This window comes from Aedes aegypti, chromosome 2 (assembly GCF_002204515.2).
Source record: "Aedes aegypti strain LVP_AGWG chromosome 2, AaegL5.0 Primary Assembly, whole genome shotgun sequence".
NCBI classification, from domain to species: Eukaryota; Metazoa; Arthropoda; class Insecta; order Diptera; family Culicidae; genus Aedes; species Aedes aegypti.
In genome coordinates this window covers 224640350-224661668 of record NC_035108.1, presented here as the reverse complement: position 1 = coordinate 224661668, position 21319 = coordinate 224640350, and the positions used below count along the sequence as shown (strand labels likewise).

The window sequence follows — 21319 nt, the reverse complement described above, 5'->3', positions numbered from 1 at the left end:
AACAAACGAGACATTTTATGTACTCTTATTTTTAAATTTCATACATCCTTTTATTTGTAATTTGAAGTTATGTCAAAACCTAGGATTTCAATAATTATTCAATTGAACTTTTTAGACATAGTTTTTTTTACACTATTGACTGAAATATTTAGTTCTAGTGAATTTATTATTATTTGAAAATATCATCATTCTTTGAAAAACAAGTTATTTTGCTATTCAACGATGTGAACATAATGTTTTTATTATTTATTATTCTTTTGGAATGTCATCGTTCTTCGTAATTAACTGCTGATCTTCATTCGATGGAAGCATGCGGAGAGAGTACTCGGGATCTTTCTTTGAATTCCGGGTCTTACAGCTTACGGACTGAATGAAAAATAGCATGAAACGTCAAAAACGCAAGAGGTACTCTCGACAATAGTCAGACTGAACGTAAAACTTTGTTCCATACTATTTAGATTCGACCCCTTCCGTGAAATGTCGGTTCGATTAAATATAATATGCATTTTGTTGCAACTAAACCTTTTCGACCAAATGTCCATTCGACTAAATGTCCGTTCGACCAAGTGTACTTTCGACCAAACGTCATTCGACTAAATGTCATAGATTTTTTTTTTGGTTATGATTTTTTTCGACTTTCAGGACATTGAGTGGCTAACACGAAGACACGATACACATGCACATGTATAAATGATCAATAAGCATTGAAAGCTGTCGGGTAATATCTGTGATAATGCTCATACAAACACTTAGCTGAGGACCAGGCAGTTGGTACGTAACGGTCTAAAATAAAAGAAGAACAATACTCTTTATAACAGCTTTCTTTAAACATGAAATATTGAGAATTTCAAGAACAAACAGCTGAAATAATTTCATAATAAATTATCCGATACATTTTTATTACAAAACTGCTTTATTAGTTCAATTTTTGTATGAATTTGATTTATATATAATCGATCCAAATATGTTTCAAATTAAATCTAAGATATTTGGTCGAATGACGTCTGGTCGAATGGACATGTCGTCGAATGAACATTTGGTGGAGCAGGAATTTTTCAGACTATCGTTGATGCTAATATGTACGTATAAGAGGATTGTATATGTGATACGTGTTATTACTTACTGGTGGTTGCATATGTTAGAACAACATGACAGAGTGCAAAAAATTGGATTGGATTCGGAACATATTCGATGTGACCAGTTCAATCCTGAAAGGTCTTTGATCTTTCTTATTACCATTTTTACCCATTATTTGTCAAGTCTTACTTTACTTTACTTTTGCTGGCGCTACGTCCTTCAAGACATGACCTGCGCCACAATGTTACGCCAACTAACTCGGTCCATGGCTGCTATCCTCCAATTTCTCGATCGCCCCACACTTCCAAGATCCTGCTCCACTTGGTCAAACCACCTAGCTCGTTGCGCTCCCCTTCGTCTTGTACCGGCCGGATTTGAGGTGAACACCATTTTTGCGGGATTGTTGTCCGGCATTCTCACAACGTGTCCCGCCCATCGTACCCTTCCAGCTTTGGCGACTTTCTGGATACTGGGTTCACCGTAGAGTTGCGCAAGCTCGTGGTTCATTCTTCTCCTCCATACGCCGTTCTCACATACTCCGCCGAAGATCGTCCTAAGCACACGTCGTTCAAAAACTCCTAGCGCTTGCAGATCCTCTTCGAGCATTGTCCACGTCTCATGCCCGTAGAGGACTACCGGTCTTATTAGCGTCTTGTACATGGTACACTTAGTACGGAAGTGAAATTTACCAGACCGCAAGGTCTTGTGGAGTCCGTAGTAAACACGACTTCCGGCAATGATACGTCTTCGAATTTCTCTGCTGCAGTTGTTATCCGACGTTATCAATGATCCGAGGTAGACAAATTCGTCCACCACCTCGAACTCATCCCCGTCGATCATCACGCGTCTGCCAATGCGAGCTCTATCGCGCTCGGTTCCTCCAGCCAGCAGATATTTCGTCTTCGACGTATTTACCTTCAATCCAACCCGATCTGCTTCACGTTTCAGCCTGGTATACTGTTCAGCAACCACCTGGAACGTTCTTCCGACAATGTCCACGTCGTCAGCGAAACAAATGAATTGGCTGGATTTATTGAGGATCGTGCCCCGCATGTTGAAGCCCGCCCGTTTCATAACACCTTCTAGCGCAATATTGAACAGGAGGCAGGAAAGACCATCGCCTTGTCGAAGTCCTTTGCGTGTTTCAAACGGGTCCGATAATGCACCCGATATCTTCACACAGCACTGTACACTATCCATCGTTGCTTTGATCAGTCTAGTCAGTTTCCCGGGAAAACCATTCTCGTCCATAATCTTCCATAGCTCTTCGCGGTCGATGGTATCATAGGCCGCTTTGAAATCGATGAATAGGTGGTGCGTAGGGACTTGATATTCGCGACACTTTTGGAGGATCTGCCGCAACATAAAGATTTGGTCTGTCGTCGATCGCCCGTCCACAAAACCGGCTTGATAACTTCCCACAAATCTGCTTGCCAGTGGCGATAGACGGCGGAAGATGATCTGGGAAAGCACTTTATAGGCTGCATTAAGAATGGTGATCGCTCGATAGTTCTCACATTCCAACTTGTCACCCTTTTTGTATATTGGGTATATTATTCCCTCCTTCCACTCCTCCGGTAGCTGTTCTGTATCCCAGATCCTGGCTATCAATCGGTGCAGACAAGTGGCCAACCTGTCCGGGCCCATTTTAATAAGTTCCGCTCCAATACCATCCTTTCCAGCTGCTTTGTTGTTCTTGAGCTGTTTGATAGCATCCTTAACTTCGCCTATTGTGGGAGTTGGCACGTCTCCCTCATCCGCCGTACTGATGAAGCCATTCCTCCTGCTGTCCTGATCTTCCTCCTCTGCGCCGTTTAGGTGTTCATCGTAGTGCTGCTTCCACCTTTCGATCACCTCACGTTCGTCCGTCAAGATACCTCCATCCTTATCCCGGCACATTTCGGCTCGCGGCACAAAGCCTTTGCGGGATGCATTGAGTTTCTTGTAGAACTTACGTGTTTCCTGAGAACGATACAGCTGCTCCATCTCTTCGCACTCCAATCTTCCAGGCGGCGCTTTTTATCCCGGAATAGATGGGTTTGCTGTCTTCGCCTCTGTTTGTATCGTTCCACGTTTTGACGGGTGCCTTGCTGCAGCATCATCGCCCGCGCTGCATTCTTCTCGTCCAAAAACGTCTGGCACTCCTCGTCGAACCAACCGTTCCGTCGATTTCCTTCCACGAACCCAATGGCACCTTCCGCTGCGTTGTTAATGGCTGCTTTGAGACTACTCCAGCAGTCCTCAAGAGGGGCTTCGGTGAGCTCTCCCTCTTCCGGCAACGCTGCCTCTAGGCTTTGCGCGTATTCAGTTGCGACTTCGGGTTGCTTCAGTCGTTCCAGATTGTACCGGGGCGGGCGTCGGTACCGAATGTTGTTCACAACGGAGAGTCGTTGGCGCACTTTAACCGTCACAAGGTAGTGGTCCGAATCGATGTTTGCGCCGCGATAGGTTCTGACGTCGATAATGTTCATGTCAAGTCATGAAGATTGAAGTGTCGCACGAATAGTTTTGATAACCTCGTGGGAATGACCGTCTACCTCGGGGCTTACGGAACATATCTAGCACAAGTAAACGGATTTTCGTGTCCACTGAAGTCACAAACACGTAATTGCATATGTATCGACAGTGTCTTATGTGTAAAAATATCAACCTCAGCAAAACGAATCACCGAGAATAACCGTAGCCGATAACTGCAGAAAATTCGAAATATTTCAATACCGAATCTCGGTACAGTTTTGACTCATATTCCGCACCCTTAAGGCCAGCAGTGACTTCAAATGCATCTGATAGTCGATATTTGTGAAAATTTTAATTTCTTCGCCAAGCATAACTGTTAGTTGTGGGTGTGTCATAAAAAATATTTATTCAAACTTGTTTAGTATTGTTTTAACGCAAAAGTATGGAACAACATTTTGATTCAAACGCCGAACACTGTGTTCATTCTGTATCATATTCCGAACACCTTGATTCAAATTCCGAACAGCACGAACAAATCGTACTCAAATGAATAATTTCGCAAATAAATGTATCTGAGCTAGTTTAACTTGTCTCAAACGTTATACGCGTTAAAAATTTAATTGTAGTTGATGCCATTTTCTGGTGATTTGATGACATATTTCAGCGAAACATTTCATTTCAATCGCCATACAAAAACCGAGTGTTCGGAATATGAGTTTGTTCGAAATTTGAGACAAAACGGTTCTTATTTTACCGAGATATCGACAAACCATTTTTTTTAATAGACAACGACACGTTAATGCTTCCAGTGGACGATTTGCCCTTTGAAGGATGCACCACACTAGACAACGGACTAGCTGACCATTAAGCCCTACCGCTAACGAGATCTAGGTGAACAAAACTGAAGATCTCGGTAAAGACTTTACCGAGATTAGGCAACTAATTGTTGGATTCACCGATTTGGAATTGATTTTCAGATTTCTATTTCACATCGTGCAAAATTAAATGTGCCATTAATAACGTTTGGCACATAGTGATTTATTTATTTTTTGAAAGAGAATCGTTCTTGCAAGAAATTTTCGTTTCCTTCCATGTTTTGATGTTTTGTCCGTTCGACGTTCTGTCACCCAACCAAATTATTTCACTTCTGCTAGGTACCATCTGAGAGATTATGGTTGAACACTTTTATCACGCATAAGGATGAAAATAGTAGTTTACGGAACAAGTTGCAGAATGATTGATTTCTACAGTACGAGGCTTGCCGAGTAGGATAACTACGACGAGTGCTGCAAAAATCGAGTTCTGTAACGAGTTACGTACAACATTTTTTTCAATTTCGTAGAAGACCACTTGAGGGTATCAGAAATTATATAGGAATGCATTCACCATTATTTTACAATCTTTTTTGAAAAATTGTTGTGCAATGATTCATTACGCAACTCAAAACAGTTGCGTAATAAAGATAAAGCGAGAATCATTACAGCACTGATTTCAGTTGCGTAATGACGATTCCGGCATACTTCAGTGCAGGAAAGTAGGCCGTTTCATGACAGATTGGTGTGATGAAAAACAGCCTAGTACGATAAGAAATTGCAAAAAATAATTTAAATATATTTGGTTGAAATTTTGCTACTATGCAATATTAGACCAGAGTCATTTTGATTGTTCTTAAATTGAAAAACTGCTCTTGTCATGTCGCCATCAATAGTACATATCTAAAGCATAGTTAGTTCTATCTGTTTTTCATACAAAATAATACAGGTCGGACTCGTTTATCCAGAGTATCGATTTTTTTTTCACTCCGCATAATCAAATCCTCAGAATAATCGAATCACTAAGAAAAAAAATGAAATCATTGACAAAAGAACTTAAATATTATCTTTTTTCGTTATTTTATTTATATAATACGCTGGCGTAGTCAGTATTTTTTTCTAGAAACAGTACGGGTTTTAAGAAAAAAAAAATTGAGCGGCATACACAACAAACCACTTTTTCAAACCCCCCTTTTCTTAAATACGTTCTAAACCGAAAAACCATTCATATTGTATATTGCAATACCAAATTATTTCAGATTTATGCATAAAAATTCAAAAACAAGAACATCATAAAACAAATTTCGGATAATCGAGTCTAAAATTCCGGATAATCGAATCCCGGATAATCGAGTCCCCGGATAATCGAGTCCGACCTGTACCTCTATTTATTGGTACACTGTCCACTTAATATTGGTTCATTTTTAATTTTTGTTCGAATAGTTGCGGTATCCATTATTTTCTTATGTAATGCTCCACTATAGGAACACTGTATCGCAACTATTGGTACAAGCGGGGAAAGTTTTTCTTACGGAAGAGATTTTGGACTTTTTATACAATATTATAACGAAGAATTTAATGGCCGAACACAAAAGGTTGTATTCGATCTTCAACAATTATAGTTAACAATATGAGGCCTTCCTTAACCGAATAGTTAGAGACCGCGGCTACAAAGCAAAGCCATGCTGAAGGTGTCTGGGTTCGATTCCCGGTCGGTCCAGGATCTTTTCGTAATGGAAGTTTCCTTGACTTCCCTGGGTATAGAGTATTATCGATGTACGAATGCGAAAATGGCAATTTTCGCAAAGAAAGCTATCAGTTAATAACTGTGGAAGTACTCATAAGAACATTAAGCTGAGTAGCCGGCTCTGTTCCAGTGGGGACCTAAATGCCAAGAACTAAAAGTCACAGCTCGAGGCGACAAATCTCTGCCTGTCTAGTGTTTGTAGTGACCAAAGCCAATAAATTTCATTATAATAAAGTCATGCGGTGATTAAACCTTATAAATGTAAATATTCTAAGGGACCATCCATAAATGACGTAGCATTTTAGGAAGGAGTCTAAGATTTTTTTACGAATTTAGGTATTAGGTATGGGAAAATAGGCTACGATAGGGGAGGGGGTGTCGAAAATTGACCAAAAAATTCTACGTCATTAAGGAAATCTGCCGAATTAAGTGTGTTCAATGATAATTGACATTGTTATGCATAAGGAAGAAAAAACTTTAAAACTCAGTCTTATGGACATAGTGTGCGAAATTTTATTTTATCGACCAACATAATATTTATCTTCAATGATAACCATTTGTGGGCTTCGTGGCCGAGCGGTTAGTGTCGTCAGGCAGTGAACGCATCGTGTCATGGGGTGTGGGTTCGATTCCCGCTTCAGCCATTGAAACTTTTTGTCAGAAATGTTTCGCGGCTGTGCCACTGGAGCATGCTTGTCCGTTGTCTAGTGTTAAGTTACAATCTGTACAGCTAAATGGCTGAAGACGGTGTCCATGTTTTTTTTTAATCTTTTTCTATAGAATCAAGGCTAAGAAATCAGATCTTGAGCAAACATGTGAAACACGGAAAACTGCGTACTATACTTACATTTGTTAATTGCAAATGCATTATGTATCATTCAAGTATGAGAATCATTTTATGTCATTAAATGTAACAAAACAAAATTGAGAAATACTGCACGTTCAGCAGTTAGCCGATGACTGCTTAAAGCGGGCAAAAAAGAACTACACCAAATTGGTACAAATGTGAACTCGTTTCCAAAGCGATTTGTCTTCTCAGTCTTTCGGAAATTTGCCATGGAGCTTCTGTGGCTTTGACGTCTGTATACGGAGAGTAATGATTCAATTAAAAAGCTCTATTGCCGTCATTCAATTTCTACTTCAAAGTGTGTTTTCTTTCTATCTTCGGGAAGAACAACAGTTGCATTCCATAGTCAGTATGCATTTTTGCAAGGCATGGCACCGATGAGGTTCCACGCTAACAGTGTAGGGCATCAAACAGGGCCGGATTTAGAGGATGCCAAGGGGACTAATGAACCGGCCCCGATCAAGGGGGCCCTGATAAGTGAACAAAGAGAAACACAATTCAATGAATTCTTTTTTTTACAATAATGATTTCAAATTTGAAATACAAATCTGATACGATTTCTCAAAGAGATATTATGACATGAGATTATGTTATTTTATAGTTAGTAGTAAATTCCATACGAATTTTATCTGCATTTTTCAGTTTCTCACTAATGAAACCCGTCAAGAGATCCGACCCGGGCCCCTCAAGGCCCGAATCCGGCACTGGTATCAAATGGTCGTTCAACGTCCACCGTTAAACTGGCTTAGAACTGAAATGGAAAAGAAGCTTATCCGATTAGGAGAAGCTTTTCTTTTCTCCCTTCGATTGACCCGATTGGAATGTTGAAAAAATGAGTGAAAAAAGATCCGAGATTCGACAATCCCAATAAACGCCAAATATACAGGAGATGAGCAAAATTTTGCCAAAATTGAAATGCTTATAACTTTATGAAAAATGGATGAAATTTGATGCATCTAGAAGCAGTCGACGGCAAATTTGGTCTAGTTTCAGGAACTTGCTCGGCCATGCATATTGGCCACCGGACACCGGAGATGTTCCGAATTTTCCGATGTCATGTCCAAATAGCTTTTTTTTTTCTGTCGCTTGTATTTTTGTGCGTTGTGAAGTTGCATAGATGTTCATTGCTGTGTACGTTTGAAATGCAAATCTTAAATGCGGGAACACCAAACGCGGTAAGATTTTCCACAAGAAATGCGGTGTCATAGATAGATTTTTCTTGCTAGGGCGGCGGTGATTTATATAATCGTTGCTAGCTATCCTTTGATTGTTTTGTGTTGCCGCATTTGGAAGACGTTTAGTCAAGATTTGCATCTCAAATGCGAACAGCAATACAATTTTCCTAGAAATTAGAACTAATAGGAAGTTAAATGCCGCAGAACGCATTAGGATTCGTTGAAAATCTTCAGATATATGACCATTTCTGTAAAACTGGTTCAATATTTTCGGTCAGTCATGTTTGTATTTTTAATCATGTACATATTATCTAGAGCTATATCCAAGCGGCAATCAAACTTCAAAATGATGTTTTCAGCAGCATGTCCAGAACCATTAGATGCAATGACCACTCTATAGTAGGTTCCGGGCACCTGGAACCTACTATAGAGTGGTTATGACAGTCGGTTGTTCTGGAAATGCTCTCGGAAGCATCACTTTTGAAAATCTTGAAGCTGGATGTCTATATATTCTGCCCATAAAAGCATAACTGTCCCATATGGATTTTCGAGCCAACACTTTTTTCATTGCAATATTCATGTTCCGAATAATATAATAATATATGGTTCCGAATGTGTTCCTAATTGGCCACTTCCTACAAGGCACCTGGAACCTATTATAGAGTGGTCAGACGTCTAATGGTTCTGAATATGCTACCAAAAGCATTATCTTGAAATTTGATGCTCATTTGGATATAGCTCCGGATAATATTTACATGATTGGAAATACAAACATGTTTTCCGGAACCTGTTTCACGGAAATGGTCATATTTCTGAAGATTTTCAACGAATCTTGATGCGTCCAGCGGCATTAAACTTCCTATTATTTCCAGTTTCTAGGAAAAATGTAAACATCTATGCAACTTCACAGCGCACAAAAATACAAGCGACAGAAAAAAATGACATTTGGACATGGCCTCGGACAATCCGGAACATCTCGGTGGCCAATATGCATGGCCAAGGAAGTTCCTGAAACTAGACCAAATGCTTCCAGGTGCATCAAATTTCATCCATTTTTTATAAAGTTATGATCATTTGAAGTTGGACATAATTTTGCCTATCCCCTGTACTTACTGTTTCTATCTATTAAAATGAAAAGTCTCACATTCAAAACAGCCATCAATAATGAATTTGTGATTAGACCCATAGGGTACTAAGGTCCACAAAAGTTAGTTTGTACTTGGTAATTCGTATTGCAAAATAAGGATATTGACTATTTCTTCTACTTAATGCGTTTAAAATAATAAGCTATCACTATAATTGTCATTATAGATACGCGTTTAATCTACATAATCAAGTAAATCTGGCAAACTAAACGTGTCCACCAAGAAAGCAAACTCTTGGCAACGATTCGATGGAATTTCCAAGAAATGTCATTGTTTTTTGGAAGAGTTTTTTTTTTCTCTGTGGCATGCTATTTTCGGCGCGTATGTTGTCCACTTAAAGGTGTTTGCAATTTATGCTTTTCGACCCGTCGTATTTGGCACAATCGCAAGATATTCAAGCAGCCTTATTCACATCGTTGCGTTGGTTTCGCATAATGAAGAGAATGATATTTGTATAAAAAAAACAGCTCTACTTTTTAAAGAATACGCATATGTATGCTCCACGAGCTCTGGAAGTAAATGGTAAGATTGTATTTCTTTGGTTATTTATTTGATGCCTTGCGAAAATGAGACAGAATTTGCTATTGAACACAAAATAAAATCGTTGCTGAATTCGGTATGTAAATGTATGGCTATTGATTTTACGAAAATATTTAATCGGGATCACAAATAAGCTACTTTAAATGTTGTGATACCGTGGCGTGATGCTTCCATATTATTCCAGCAATGCTATATAACTGGCGACTACATACAAAATGCGGAGGTGGGTGTATGACAAAAATTTGCGTTAGGAAATTTGTGAATGAACCCTTATTATTGAAGTACTTGTTAGAATGTTATCAGGTATGAATGAACTTTATTATAAATGCTGCGATACATATTTATATGACCAAACAAAACAAAACGAAAACGTAACATTCCATATTACCAATATACCTTCTAAATTTACCATGTTTTCACCCCATCAACCGTACATGGGCGAGAGCTAACGATACGGAACTAAAGCTTTTCAAATCGATTGATCAGTCCAATAATTCATATTTTAAATATGTAAATAAGAAAGCTTCATTATTTCGAAGATACATAATGACACATAAGTTGAAAAACAAGTTTCAAAGCGATTATAGTCACTTCCGACTTTCGACTTTTGCCAATCAAAACCAACATCAAATGCTCAACTTCGCTAGAGGTCGAGCTTATGCTCACAGTCACTTTTGTGGCACCGGCAAGTTTGAGAAATTGATACAACTTTTAAAATCGAATAAAATAAACTAAGTACTTACATACTGTTGATATCGGATTTCGCATCCACACGTCGGCCAATCGGATCCGTTCCATTTGCAGTTAAGAGCCCACCAGAGGCACCGCCAAACGTAAGAATATGCGATTCCGGTGAAGATCAGGTATCGATTTCAATCGATTGTTGAATTTATGATCCACAGCATCGGTAGCAGCACAAAAGGTGGAATATCGTATCCATAAGAAGATCCAGAAGTGTTGCACATGCAATGAGAAAGAATGAAAGAAAAACTATTCAATAATTTATTCGATACTCTCGTATGGGAAAAGACAGCTTTAATGGTGAATAAAAGATAGATAAATAAAAGTATATATGATTTTGGTATCCGATTTATCGTAATTGGTTGAGACATGTACTGTTGTCAAACAATACTTAACTTTTGCTACAACTTATTTTCTAATAACTGATGAAAATAGAAACAATAGAAATTTAAAGTAACAAAAAAAAAAACAAATTTTATATTCTTTTTTTAACCCGTAGGCTACGGGGCTGACAACCAAAATTCAAATTGCTCGTATTTGAGCATAACTCCATATTTTTCAGTGAAATTTTGAGAATTGCTTCACTAATAGTTGTAGTTTCATGAGTGAGGGGAAAGTATAGATTCAGAGTATTGTGGACAAAGTTATTCCAGAACATCTCTGGGTCAGGTAGGGTAAAAATCACATAAACTTCCTTTTTGAACTCATTTATCGTTTGGAAACGAAATGTTTTCATACAAAAAGTTAATAGACCCGTTATTTGTAATAAGTTACGATGCTGCAGGATATTAAGAAAAAATGAAATTAACCTAGAATAATGCTAAGGCCTCCAAAACATTCTGAAGTTTTGACCATAATCTACACAGGTTCATAAATTATTTTAAGCGAGCGATGTTTACTTTTAGTGGTTTACAGCACTCATTTAGCCTTAACAGACGTGTTCACAAATTTTGACAAGATATTGGATATTGGACGTCATCCAAATTAACCTGGAGTTCAGGTCATTTTAATCTATCAAATCTACTACAGTTCATACTCACCCAATTCCCGTGAAACCTTCTCGTTCCTATCCATAAAACCTAATATGACTCGGAAAATGTACTGCTATGAATATTGAACATCTTAAGGTCTTCAGAACATACTGAAGTTGTGGGTATCAATTTCTATATGCAGCTTGACTTATTATTCAAACAAAATATTTTCAATATACCCATAATTGATCGCAAATCTCCGTTAGAGTTTAAAAAAATTGTGTCAAACGTGTTCACAAATTTTGACAAGATATTGGATATTGGAAGTCATCCAAATCAACCTGGAGTTCAGGTCATTTTGATCTATTAAATCTACTATAGTTTATACTCACCCAATTCCCGTGAAACCTTCTCGTTCCTATCCATAAAGCTTTATATGACTCGGAAAATGTACTGTTATGAATATTGAACATCTTAAGGTCTTCAGAACATGCTGATGCTGTGGACATTGATTTCTATATACAGCTGAACTTATTATTCGAACAAAATGTTTATAATATATCCATACTTGATCACAAATCTCAGTTAGAGTTAAAAAAATGTCTCTGGTACTGTTTTTCACTTGTTTACAACATTTATTATAACTTAGTACTTGCCACACAATGAACGAATGCAAAATAAATCAATAGGTAAAGAAAGATCTCAGTAAATAACTGTGAAGGTTCTCATAGCAACACTGAGCTGAGAAACAGGTTCTGTCACAATTGGGACGTAACGCCAGAAAGAAGAATAAACATCCTAATCACATTTCAAAAGCTTTGCAGATGTCTTTAGATATTCTGCGATATCAGATGTTGAAAACGAGCGATGAACAGTACCAGTAGTGGATATTGAAAATCTTATCATCAGAGTGGTTTAAAGTGAATAGGGGCTGTCCATTAACCACGTGGCCATTTTTCAAGAGATACCAGCCCCCCCCTCTCTCACCCTCGTGATTATTTGTCCATACAAAAATTTCAATATATGTAATGACCGTGGTCATCGGACAAACCCCCCCTCAACCCATAAATGTCCACGTGGCTTATGGACGTCGCCTAGATCAATCAACAAGCTCGGAAATATTTTTTTAAACTTTAACGGAAATATGCCCACAACTTCAGTATGTTCTGAAGACCTTAAGATGTTCAATATTCATAGCAGTACATTTTCCGGGTCATATTAAGTTTTATGGATAGGAACGAGAAGGTTTCACGGGAATTGCGTGAGTATGAACTGTAGTAGATTTGATAGATCAAAATGACCTGAACTCCAGGTTAATTTGGATGACTTCCAATATAAAATATCTTGTCAAAATTTGTGAACACGTCTGTAAAGGCTAAATGAGTGCTGTAAACCACTAAAAGTAAACATCACTCGCTTAAAATAATTTATGAACCTGTGTAGATTATGGTCAAAACTTCAGAATGTTTTGGAGGCCTTAGCATTATTCTAGGTTAATTTTTTTTTCTTAATATCCTGCAGCATCGTAACTTATTACAAATAACGGGTCTATTAACTTTTTTTATGAAAACATTTCGTTTCCAAACGATAAATGAGTTCTAAAAGGAAGTTTATGTGATTTTTACCCTACATGACCCAGAGATGTTCTGGAATAACTTTGGCCACAATACTCTGAATCTATACTTTCCCCTCACTCATGAAACTACAACTATTAGTGAAGCAATACTCAAAATTTCACTGAATAATATGGAGTTAGGCTCAAATGCGAGCAATTTGAATTTTGGTTGTCAGCCCCGTAGCCTACGGGTTAATTTTTAACAAACTAATAACAATTTTAATGATCAACTACAATCGCCATATAGCTAATTGCATATAATCAAAGACTGAAACACTGAGACAGCTCTCCTAATCGATTTCCCGACCTAGTATTCGTTTTATTTTTGCTTTGCAATCTAGGCATGCTCACGATGCACGTATGTGTATTTTCCTGTTTGATCTAAAATATTGGCTCAATATGAAACTATTCAATTATGATTGACTTTTGAAATTGTTTCAAATATAAAATAATACGTTTAAAAAGTTTGAGATGAGAAGATAATACAGTAAAATTGAATAAACACAGTTTTATATTAAGGTACCCCAGGGCAAGTGAGAATTCGTGGTAAGTGGGACCTTTCGTCATAGCTCATTTAGGAAAAGTTTTTCAAATGGGTACTCTTCTAGAAAGTAGAAGATACAATGATACGGAATGCATTTGGTACAAAAAATATTGTTATTTTTATCACCATGTGCTCCATGTAACATTTGTCAATTCTGCGTCATTTTTAACTTGCATGATGAAATGTGACACGTTTCACGTTTTGAATTAGTTCGCAAAAAAAATTGTTTTGTAAAACGAATTACCATAAGAAAGCTACAATTTTAAATATCACTACAAGCTGCTTACGATAAACTAGCATTTTGTCTCCATTTCAGATGAACATTTCAGTGGTCTAACTTACCCTAAAAAACCTTTATAGCCGGGGTAAGTGGGACCTGTGAACACAAGCACTCAGAATCACAACCTTTTCTACACTTTTCAAATATTTTCCTAGAGAGTAACACTAAACCATTCAAACAAATGATTTTTATTAAAACAAAAATCTCAAATTACGTATTTTTCCAAGAGAGAGGAAAAATGCCTAATTTTCCCATTTTTTGTTTTGTTTTGTTTTTTTTTTTCTTCTATGTTTGAAATACGGATTTAAAGTTGAACAAAGACGGAGAAGACATTTAGAATGCATCATGGAAACTATTACTTTTCTATTTTTATTTAACCTTTTTTGTTATTTCTACCAAATTAAGTAGTTGTAGAAAACAATTTCATCCCATTAAATGGTATTCTGCCATGCGTAACAATAATACTAATACTTCTTTTTAATTAATAACATATCGATTATTTATTTCGAACATGTTTTATTCCTCTTTGCGCCTTTAGTGAGACATTTTCAGTTCATATTAAGTGCGATGTGACATACTATTAAATGTACGTTTTCTTCCCAAAGCATTACGTATTGTATGGTTGATACCTTATGTACGTCAAATATGTGCTGCAAATTAAAAATCTATGATTTATCAATCCTATCATTGCAAGGCTTGACTTAATGATGTGATGTGATTAATGGATCGGTGCCACTTGCCCCATTTAGCGAGGTACCTAACTGCGTCTAATAACTCATTATACAACTTCCTTCTAAGGTTTTTTACAATTTCAAAATTATTCGATCAAATTCATGCACACACCAGAAAATATGTTGCCAAAATATGACCGTGTTGTTGGATTCGCAAAAAATTGAAAATCCTACTGAACAATTTGTTTGGACTATCTTTTTTAGGTCCCACTTGCCCCGGGTTACCTTATAGCAAAAGTGCTCCTATACCTTCTTTAAAGTCCTTCACAAATGCTTAGCTACAAGCTTTACGAATGCAAACAAAGTTTACAATATCTGGTTACATTTTGGTACTATTTTAATGCAGGACAGAATAATACAAAACGCGTGGACTTCTGTTCTATTCGTAATTGAGTTTTGCATCTTCGAAGAAAACAGTTGAATAGGGTGATCCTTATTTAGGTTGAAATTTTGATTCAAACTTTTTTGTTTGATGAAATTTGTGGCTGTGCTCTTCTGCACCTGGGCCCAAAAAATCAGTTTTGTTTGGTCTTCCTTTTTTGTTTTCAGTTTTACGTGAATGTGGTCTTCAGAAGGTTTGTAGATAGGGTAAGTGTATCAGTTATGGACATAGTGGTTCCCTATTTCGCCATACGTGATTACTCTAAAGTCTTCCAATCTTGAAAATTTATGTGTGTTGTAGTAGTTAGATTTAAGATATATCTTGATGTTAAAACATTCAAAAAGATTTAAAATGTGAAAGCTATCAAAATTTCACATATGGCCAAAAAGGGGGCCACTATGGCTATAACTGGTACACTTTCCCTATACAACTTTTTTGCTGAACATTGAAAGTTTGTAATTCTTGTGATTTTGAAGTTATAAGTAAATTTAAGTGAATAACTATGAAAGCTTAAGATGCCCATGACTCATTTGATTCGATAATATTTTTCTTTTAGCAGCATTCGAAAGGCCATTTATTAGGCAGTAGGTAGTGTTAATTCTTAGCCAATTGAAACAACCGCTACCGACACTACACGGCTATCTTTATTTATTGTTAACAACTACTATCTTTGTTTATTGTTAACTATGCGGTGCGATATGTATATGCGCTCCATGCATCAACAGAAGTGTGAACTATGCTTCGGTGAAGTGAAATATGAATTGTAAATATTAAGCTTTGAAATAAGGCCATAGTTATGAAAATTGCGCAAACGGGGTAAAACCGACCACTGTTGACGGGGTAGGACCGCCACCCCTAATTGATACCAAATAACTGTATAAACCATTTTAAAAGTTGTAACTACGTTGTACATGTCTGTTCAAGTAAAATGAAATCAATTATGTGAAAAATACAAGCCAAATCCACATATTTTATCCAAAATATGAGTGTTTTAAGGTAATAATAAGTATATATTTAGGGTAGGTGTACCAGTTATGGACATAGTGGTTCCCTATTTCGCCATACGTGATAACTTTAATGTCTTCAAATTTTGAAAATTTGTGTGTTGTAGTAGTTAGATTTAAGATATATCTTGATGTTAAAACATTCAAAAAGATTTAAAATGTGAAAGCTATCAAAATTTCACATATGGCCAAAAAGGGGGCCACTATGGCTATAACTGGTACACTTTCCCTATACAACTTTTTTGCTGAACATTGAAAGTTTGTAATTCTTGTGATTTTGAAGTTATAAGTAAATTTAAGTGAATAACTATGAAAGCTTTAGATGCCCATGACTCATTTGATTCGATAATATTTTAAAGGCCTAATAATATAAAGGCCATTTATTAGGCAATTCTTGGTGCAAAAACTGTAAGCACGTAATTTTTGTAAATTTAGAAAACTTACTTCAAAAATAGACTTATAAAACTCGAAATTCGCCGGTAACTCTCAAGATTTTGAGGTTGACGGCGTGCTGTCGTCAGCAAAGTTGTGAGTTTTAGCTAGATCTACGAATCAATTTACTTAGCTCTAATGAAGAGTTAGACCAAAAGTTTCTTCGACAAAGTTTTTCAAAATAACATTTTCTAAAAGTTTGCAGAAGAGCACAGCCACAAATTAAAATAAAAGTTCCAGTCAAAATTTTAACTTAAATAAGGGCCACCCTATTCAATTTTTTTCTAAGAAGATGCAAAACGCAATTACGAATAACTTCTCTGAAGATATCGAACGTCTAAAATCGAGAACAGAGAAAACACTTTTTTCCTGCTAAATTGTGAATTTGATTCTTTGTACATTTCTACAGCACTTTTTTGACGTACTCTTACTGATAAATTGTACCTTTTTATTCCGTTTGTTTAATTAGTAGGCACTCCGTGTACTTGACAGCTACTGTGCCAAGTTACATAGCTTCTCTGTATCAGCTCCAACACTTCGACACAAAGTATATTTTTAAACCTATTATTTTTGTGTGCTTCTCTATCTACGATACCTGTGTAGCGTAGATAGGAAACGTTATATACTGTTGTGCATCACCAGTGTTTCCAATACATGTCCAGAAATTCATAGTCCATAGCGTGCGCTGTTGTTCATTTAGTCGTAAGATCAGTCGTTTGAGGCTTGATGGAATCGAAGGGGGTCAGTCGTCTCAGTCATCGTCCGCTACCTACTTCAGCAAGAAGCTGACAGAACAAAGAATCATCTGAATGTTTTCAATGGTGTGTTTTGATATAAAAACACTGTGAATTTAGCGTTTGAAACTCGGTTGCCGATAATAGTCAAATGGTGCCGACCCGATCAGTGGATTACAACAATTGTAGCACAATTATAACAAGATTTGTTACGAATAACAAATTTTGTTTCATTTTTGTAAGAAGCACTTTGAGTTGATGGAAAATATAATAACATAATTAAAACAACATCAGTTATAATAACAAATGCTGTTTCAAATTTGTTTCAATTTAAAACAATTATACAAAATTTGAGAGCAGCTGCTCATAACATATTTTGTTATAATTCAGTTTTGCAAAATAACAAAATGAGTTATATTTTTATTTGATTTGAAACATAATTAGTTACATTTTTGTTTTAATCATAACATACTTTGTTATAAATTTGTTTAGTGTAAAGGAAATTGTGTTATAATTTTTGTTAATTTAACTACTAACCAGCCAAAATTTCAACATATTTTGTTAGAAAAAAATGCACTAACTTAGTAACAAAACCTGTTACAACTCTGATGTAATCCACTGGTCGGGGAAGCCGTAAATTACCCTAATTGCATTTTACCGATTGATTTTGTGGTTTATATGGGCTTTTAAGGACTGTTCATTTTATAAAGTGGACACTTTGTTTATCCTATATCTTTTTTATTTATTGATAAAATCGTAATCGGTTTTCTGTGCATCGTTCAACTATTATTCTACAATGCTATGAAAATATAAGATCTTAGAAAATGCTTTTGGTTGAAGAGCTAAATAGTTTTTCCAAAAATTCCTAAGAAAAGCTGTTCATCAAAGTTTAACATTATTTTTCGCAAAACAGAAATCCTCATCTTTATGAACAATTTGTATATTTGTATCCTTTACTATTCTACTAAAGGTGTAACTTAAAAAAATCAATTATATTCCACCATTCTCTGATATTAGGTAACTTTAGTGATTTATCTATTTATGGCCAAATTTGCTGATACACCATCCTTTCCCTCCCAGCAAAAGATAAAAGTGAAAAATGTGTTCAAAAGTAGTTTAGACTACTAAAGAAACTACATTTGTATAAACGAGAGCTAAATCGTGAGTTTAAACCGCAGTCTTAAGTATAAATTTTACTCTTGATGGTCGTTTTACTAAAAAGTCTCATACTTTTACATACTCATTCATACTCATTGAAATTTAATTGATAAACTAAAAAGATACAGCATGCACAAGGTGTCCACTTTATAAAATGAACAGTCATTACTTTTCATCACTGATTCAAAACTAACACTTTTAATATCTGTTTTGGGAGTTGGCAAATGAATATCTGAGTGCGTCCATTGAATTGCTTTAGAATGACGTAGTCAACTGGCTTCTGTTTCTACATCGATCCGAAATCGACTCAGGTGAGGGACTCTGAGTGAAGCAATAATCCAACTATAACGACGATTTTCATAATTATGTTGTATGAAACTCGTTGCATTTTTCACACTCGTCGCATTTATCCAACTCGGCATGCTTCATTGGATAAATGTACGTCATGCTAAAAATATCTTCATTTTGCAACTTGTTGCTTAAATAACTATTTTGATACACCTTCTACTCCATCAAGTGGTTACGTAATTATTGAACAAACCTTATGGAAATTTTAACAGATACGAGTGACGTACAGGATGACCTTGTCGGTCCGTCTGTTTCATTTCCTCGGCGAACGAAGTTTGCTTTTTTTTTCGGAACGGCACGACTGAGAAGCAAATGTGAATCGATTTAACACCTGCCGTCGTGTTAATATGCAATGCATGATACATTTTGGATAAATAGGGTAGATGTATTGGTATTCACCATAGCCTCAATATTTTATACCGTTTTATGGCACAAATTGGAATAGATCGTTTAGCGTTCATTGAATCACTTTAAAATGATATGGAATTAGTCACAAGAATTTCAAAATCTACTGATAAAAAATTATAGAAATACATAATTTAACTGTGATGTACAGTCGACTCTCCATAACTCGATATTCTATAACTTGATGGATTTTTCGGTCCTTTCGAATTTCCATTCATCGTGTTTTCCGTGAGTCGATATTTCTATAACTTATTATCTACACTAGTCGATGTCACGTGATAGGTAAATTTCTCTCCATAACTCGATCTATTTTAAAATCATTCTTATTTGGAGAAACTTCGTTAATTCTTGTTTGGAGGTGAATTACTACTTGTAAGTTGTAATAAAAAATATAAAACATGAAAACCCTGCCTTACTCGATATTGAAGGGACCATCGAGTTAGGGAGGTACCGAGTTACAGAACACAAAAGCGGAATATCGAGTAAGGGAGAGCTAACTGTATATGCATTGGAAATACAAAAATTTGTTCCTTCGATTTTGCGATTCTTTGGGTCAGTATTTTCTATAAGTCGATTGTCCCTTGAATATCGAGTTATAGAGAGTCGACTGTTGAAAACACTGAGAATATTACCATGCTTTTTTACGTATTTATATTATAAATTTATTTTCCAGCTTAAAAATTGAGTTTAAATACAGTCATATACAGTCAGCTCTCCACAATTCGATACTTTATAACTTTATATGTTCAATATCAATATGGTATTTCTATAACTCGTTGTCTCCTCAACTCCAAGTCGCGTGTAATGTAAATTTTCCTCCATAAATCGATGTCTGTTTAAAAATCTTTCTTATTCGGCGAAATTTGCACTACTTCTTTTTTGGAGTCAATTGAGAGTTAATTAATTTATACGATCATGTAAAATTCAAGCATCTTTAGTTGAAAAATAAACGCGATGCTGTAATAATAAATAAATTTGGTTTATTTTTACTATACATAACAAATGATTACACCAAATTTGGAGGATTATGGCAGGATATCTTAAACTCCATTAGGGGAATCAAGGTTTCCTTCAAATTGCAAAAAAAATCCATTTCTTAAATTCCTTCTCTAGGCGAATAATGCAAATACGCACACACTAAAAAAATCTCAATTTTGACTGTGACACATTGGCGAGATCTGACTTAATGATCCATGACGCAAATTGGAATCTGATTCAATTTTACGTCATATAAGAAATAAACGCGATTATCAACTTTGTCAAATCAGCATTAAAACATTTCTGACACATTCTCGCAATATTCAAATGCTGAACTCATTTTTGAGGCATAAATCTTGTAAATTTACAAGAACGGCGATACAACCACGTTAGCTCCAGTGATCTCAAACGTCATCCATGTTTTGCAGTCAGACAAAATGATTACATTCCTCGTAAACGAATTATTTTTTCTTGCTGCCATCGGAACAACAGAGCTCAACAATATCGCAATATGGAAGCATCGAACACAGAAATAAATATTCATTGGGACTACTACCGAATGAAATGGAATTGTGACGATCAAGGGATGAGTGTTTAGATGGCAGAATATTGTCTCGGTGTATAGTGATCTGGAAGCCGGAAATATAGACATGAAATCTGTGCATGATATATAGTTTCACTCATTAAACACATGATATTGTGGAAGATATGCGAAGTTTTCGCAAAGGTATTCTCTCTACAGCGCACTATTTCGGATCAGAAAAAATATCGACGGTCCTTTGGATTTTCCTGCTACGATATCAAACATTGTTGATTGAGGTTATGTTGGCAACGAAAATACGTATACGTGTAATATTACAAGAATGACTTTATGCCGAGTAATTTTACAAATCTGTTTGATATGGCCTCGTGTAAAAATAAGTTCAACCCTAATTTTGTGTCATTTGACTCGCTTTAATATGTCGGTCTTATATGACACAAAATTACACGATTTTTTCGAAGTGTGCATGAGTGAATGCTAGGGCTAGATTTAAATACCACTTTCTGTATAGGTTTGCTTTGCGAAATTCATTTAAATCATTAAAAACCTTCCCAAGCGTACTCAACGTAGTAGTATAGTCATCATATGCATACGTTTTAAGTACCTGCCGAAGCGCGCACAAATTTGACGCACAGCCTATAACAGAATCACCTGT

At 36.2% G+C, this 21319-nt stretch overlaps 1 protein-coding gene across 3 annotated transcripts in view; it reads right to left on the bottom strand.

Annotated features, from left to right (window-relative positions):
- LOC5572905 (ankyrin repeat domain-containing protein SOWAHA) overlaps positions 1–21319 on the bottom strand; it is a 408139-nt gene that overhangs the window by 80871 nt on the left and 305949 nt on the right. For all 3 annotated transcript variants that reach the window (XR_002500339.1, XM_021844137.1, XM_021844138.1), the window contains exon 6: positions 18471–18473. Coding sequence is in view for 2 of the 3 variants with exons in the window: in XM_021844137.1 (XP_021699829.1) it covers positions 18471–18473 (3 nt within the window). In the remaining variant the exon portion in view is untranslated. The remainder of the gene's footprint in view (positions 1–18470; positions 18474–21319) is intronic.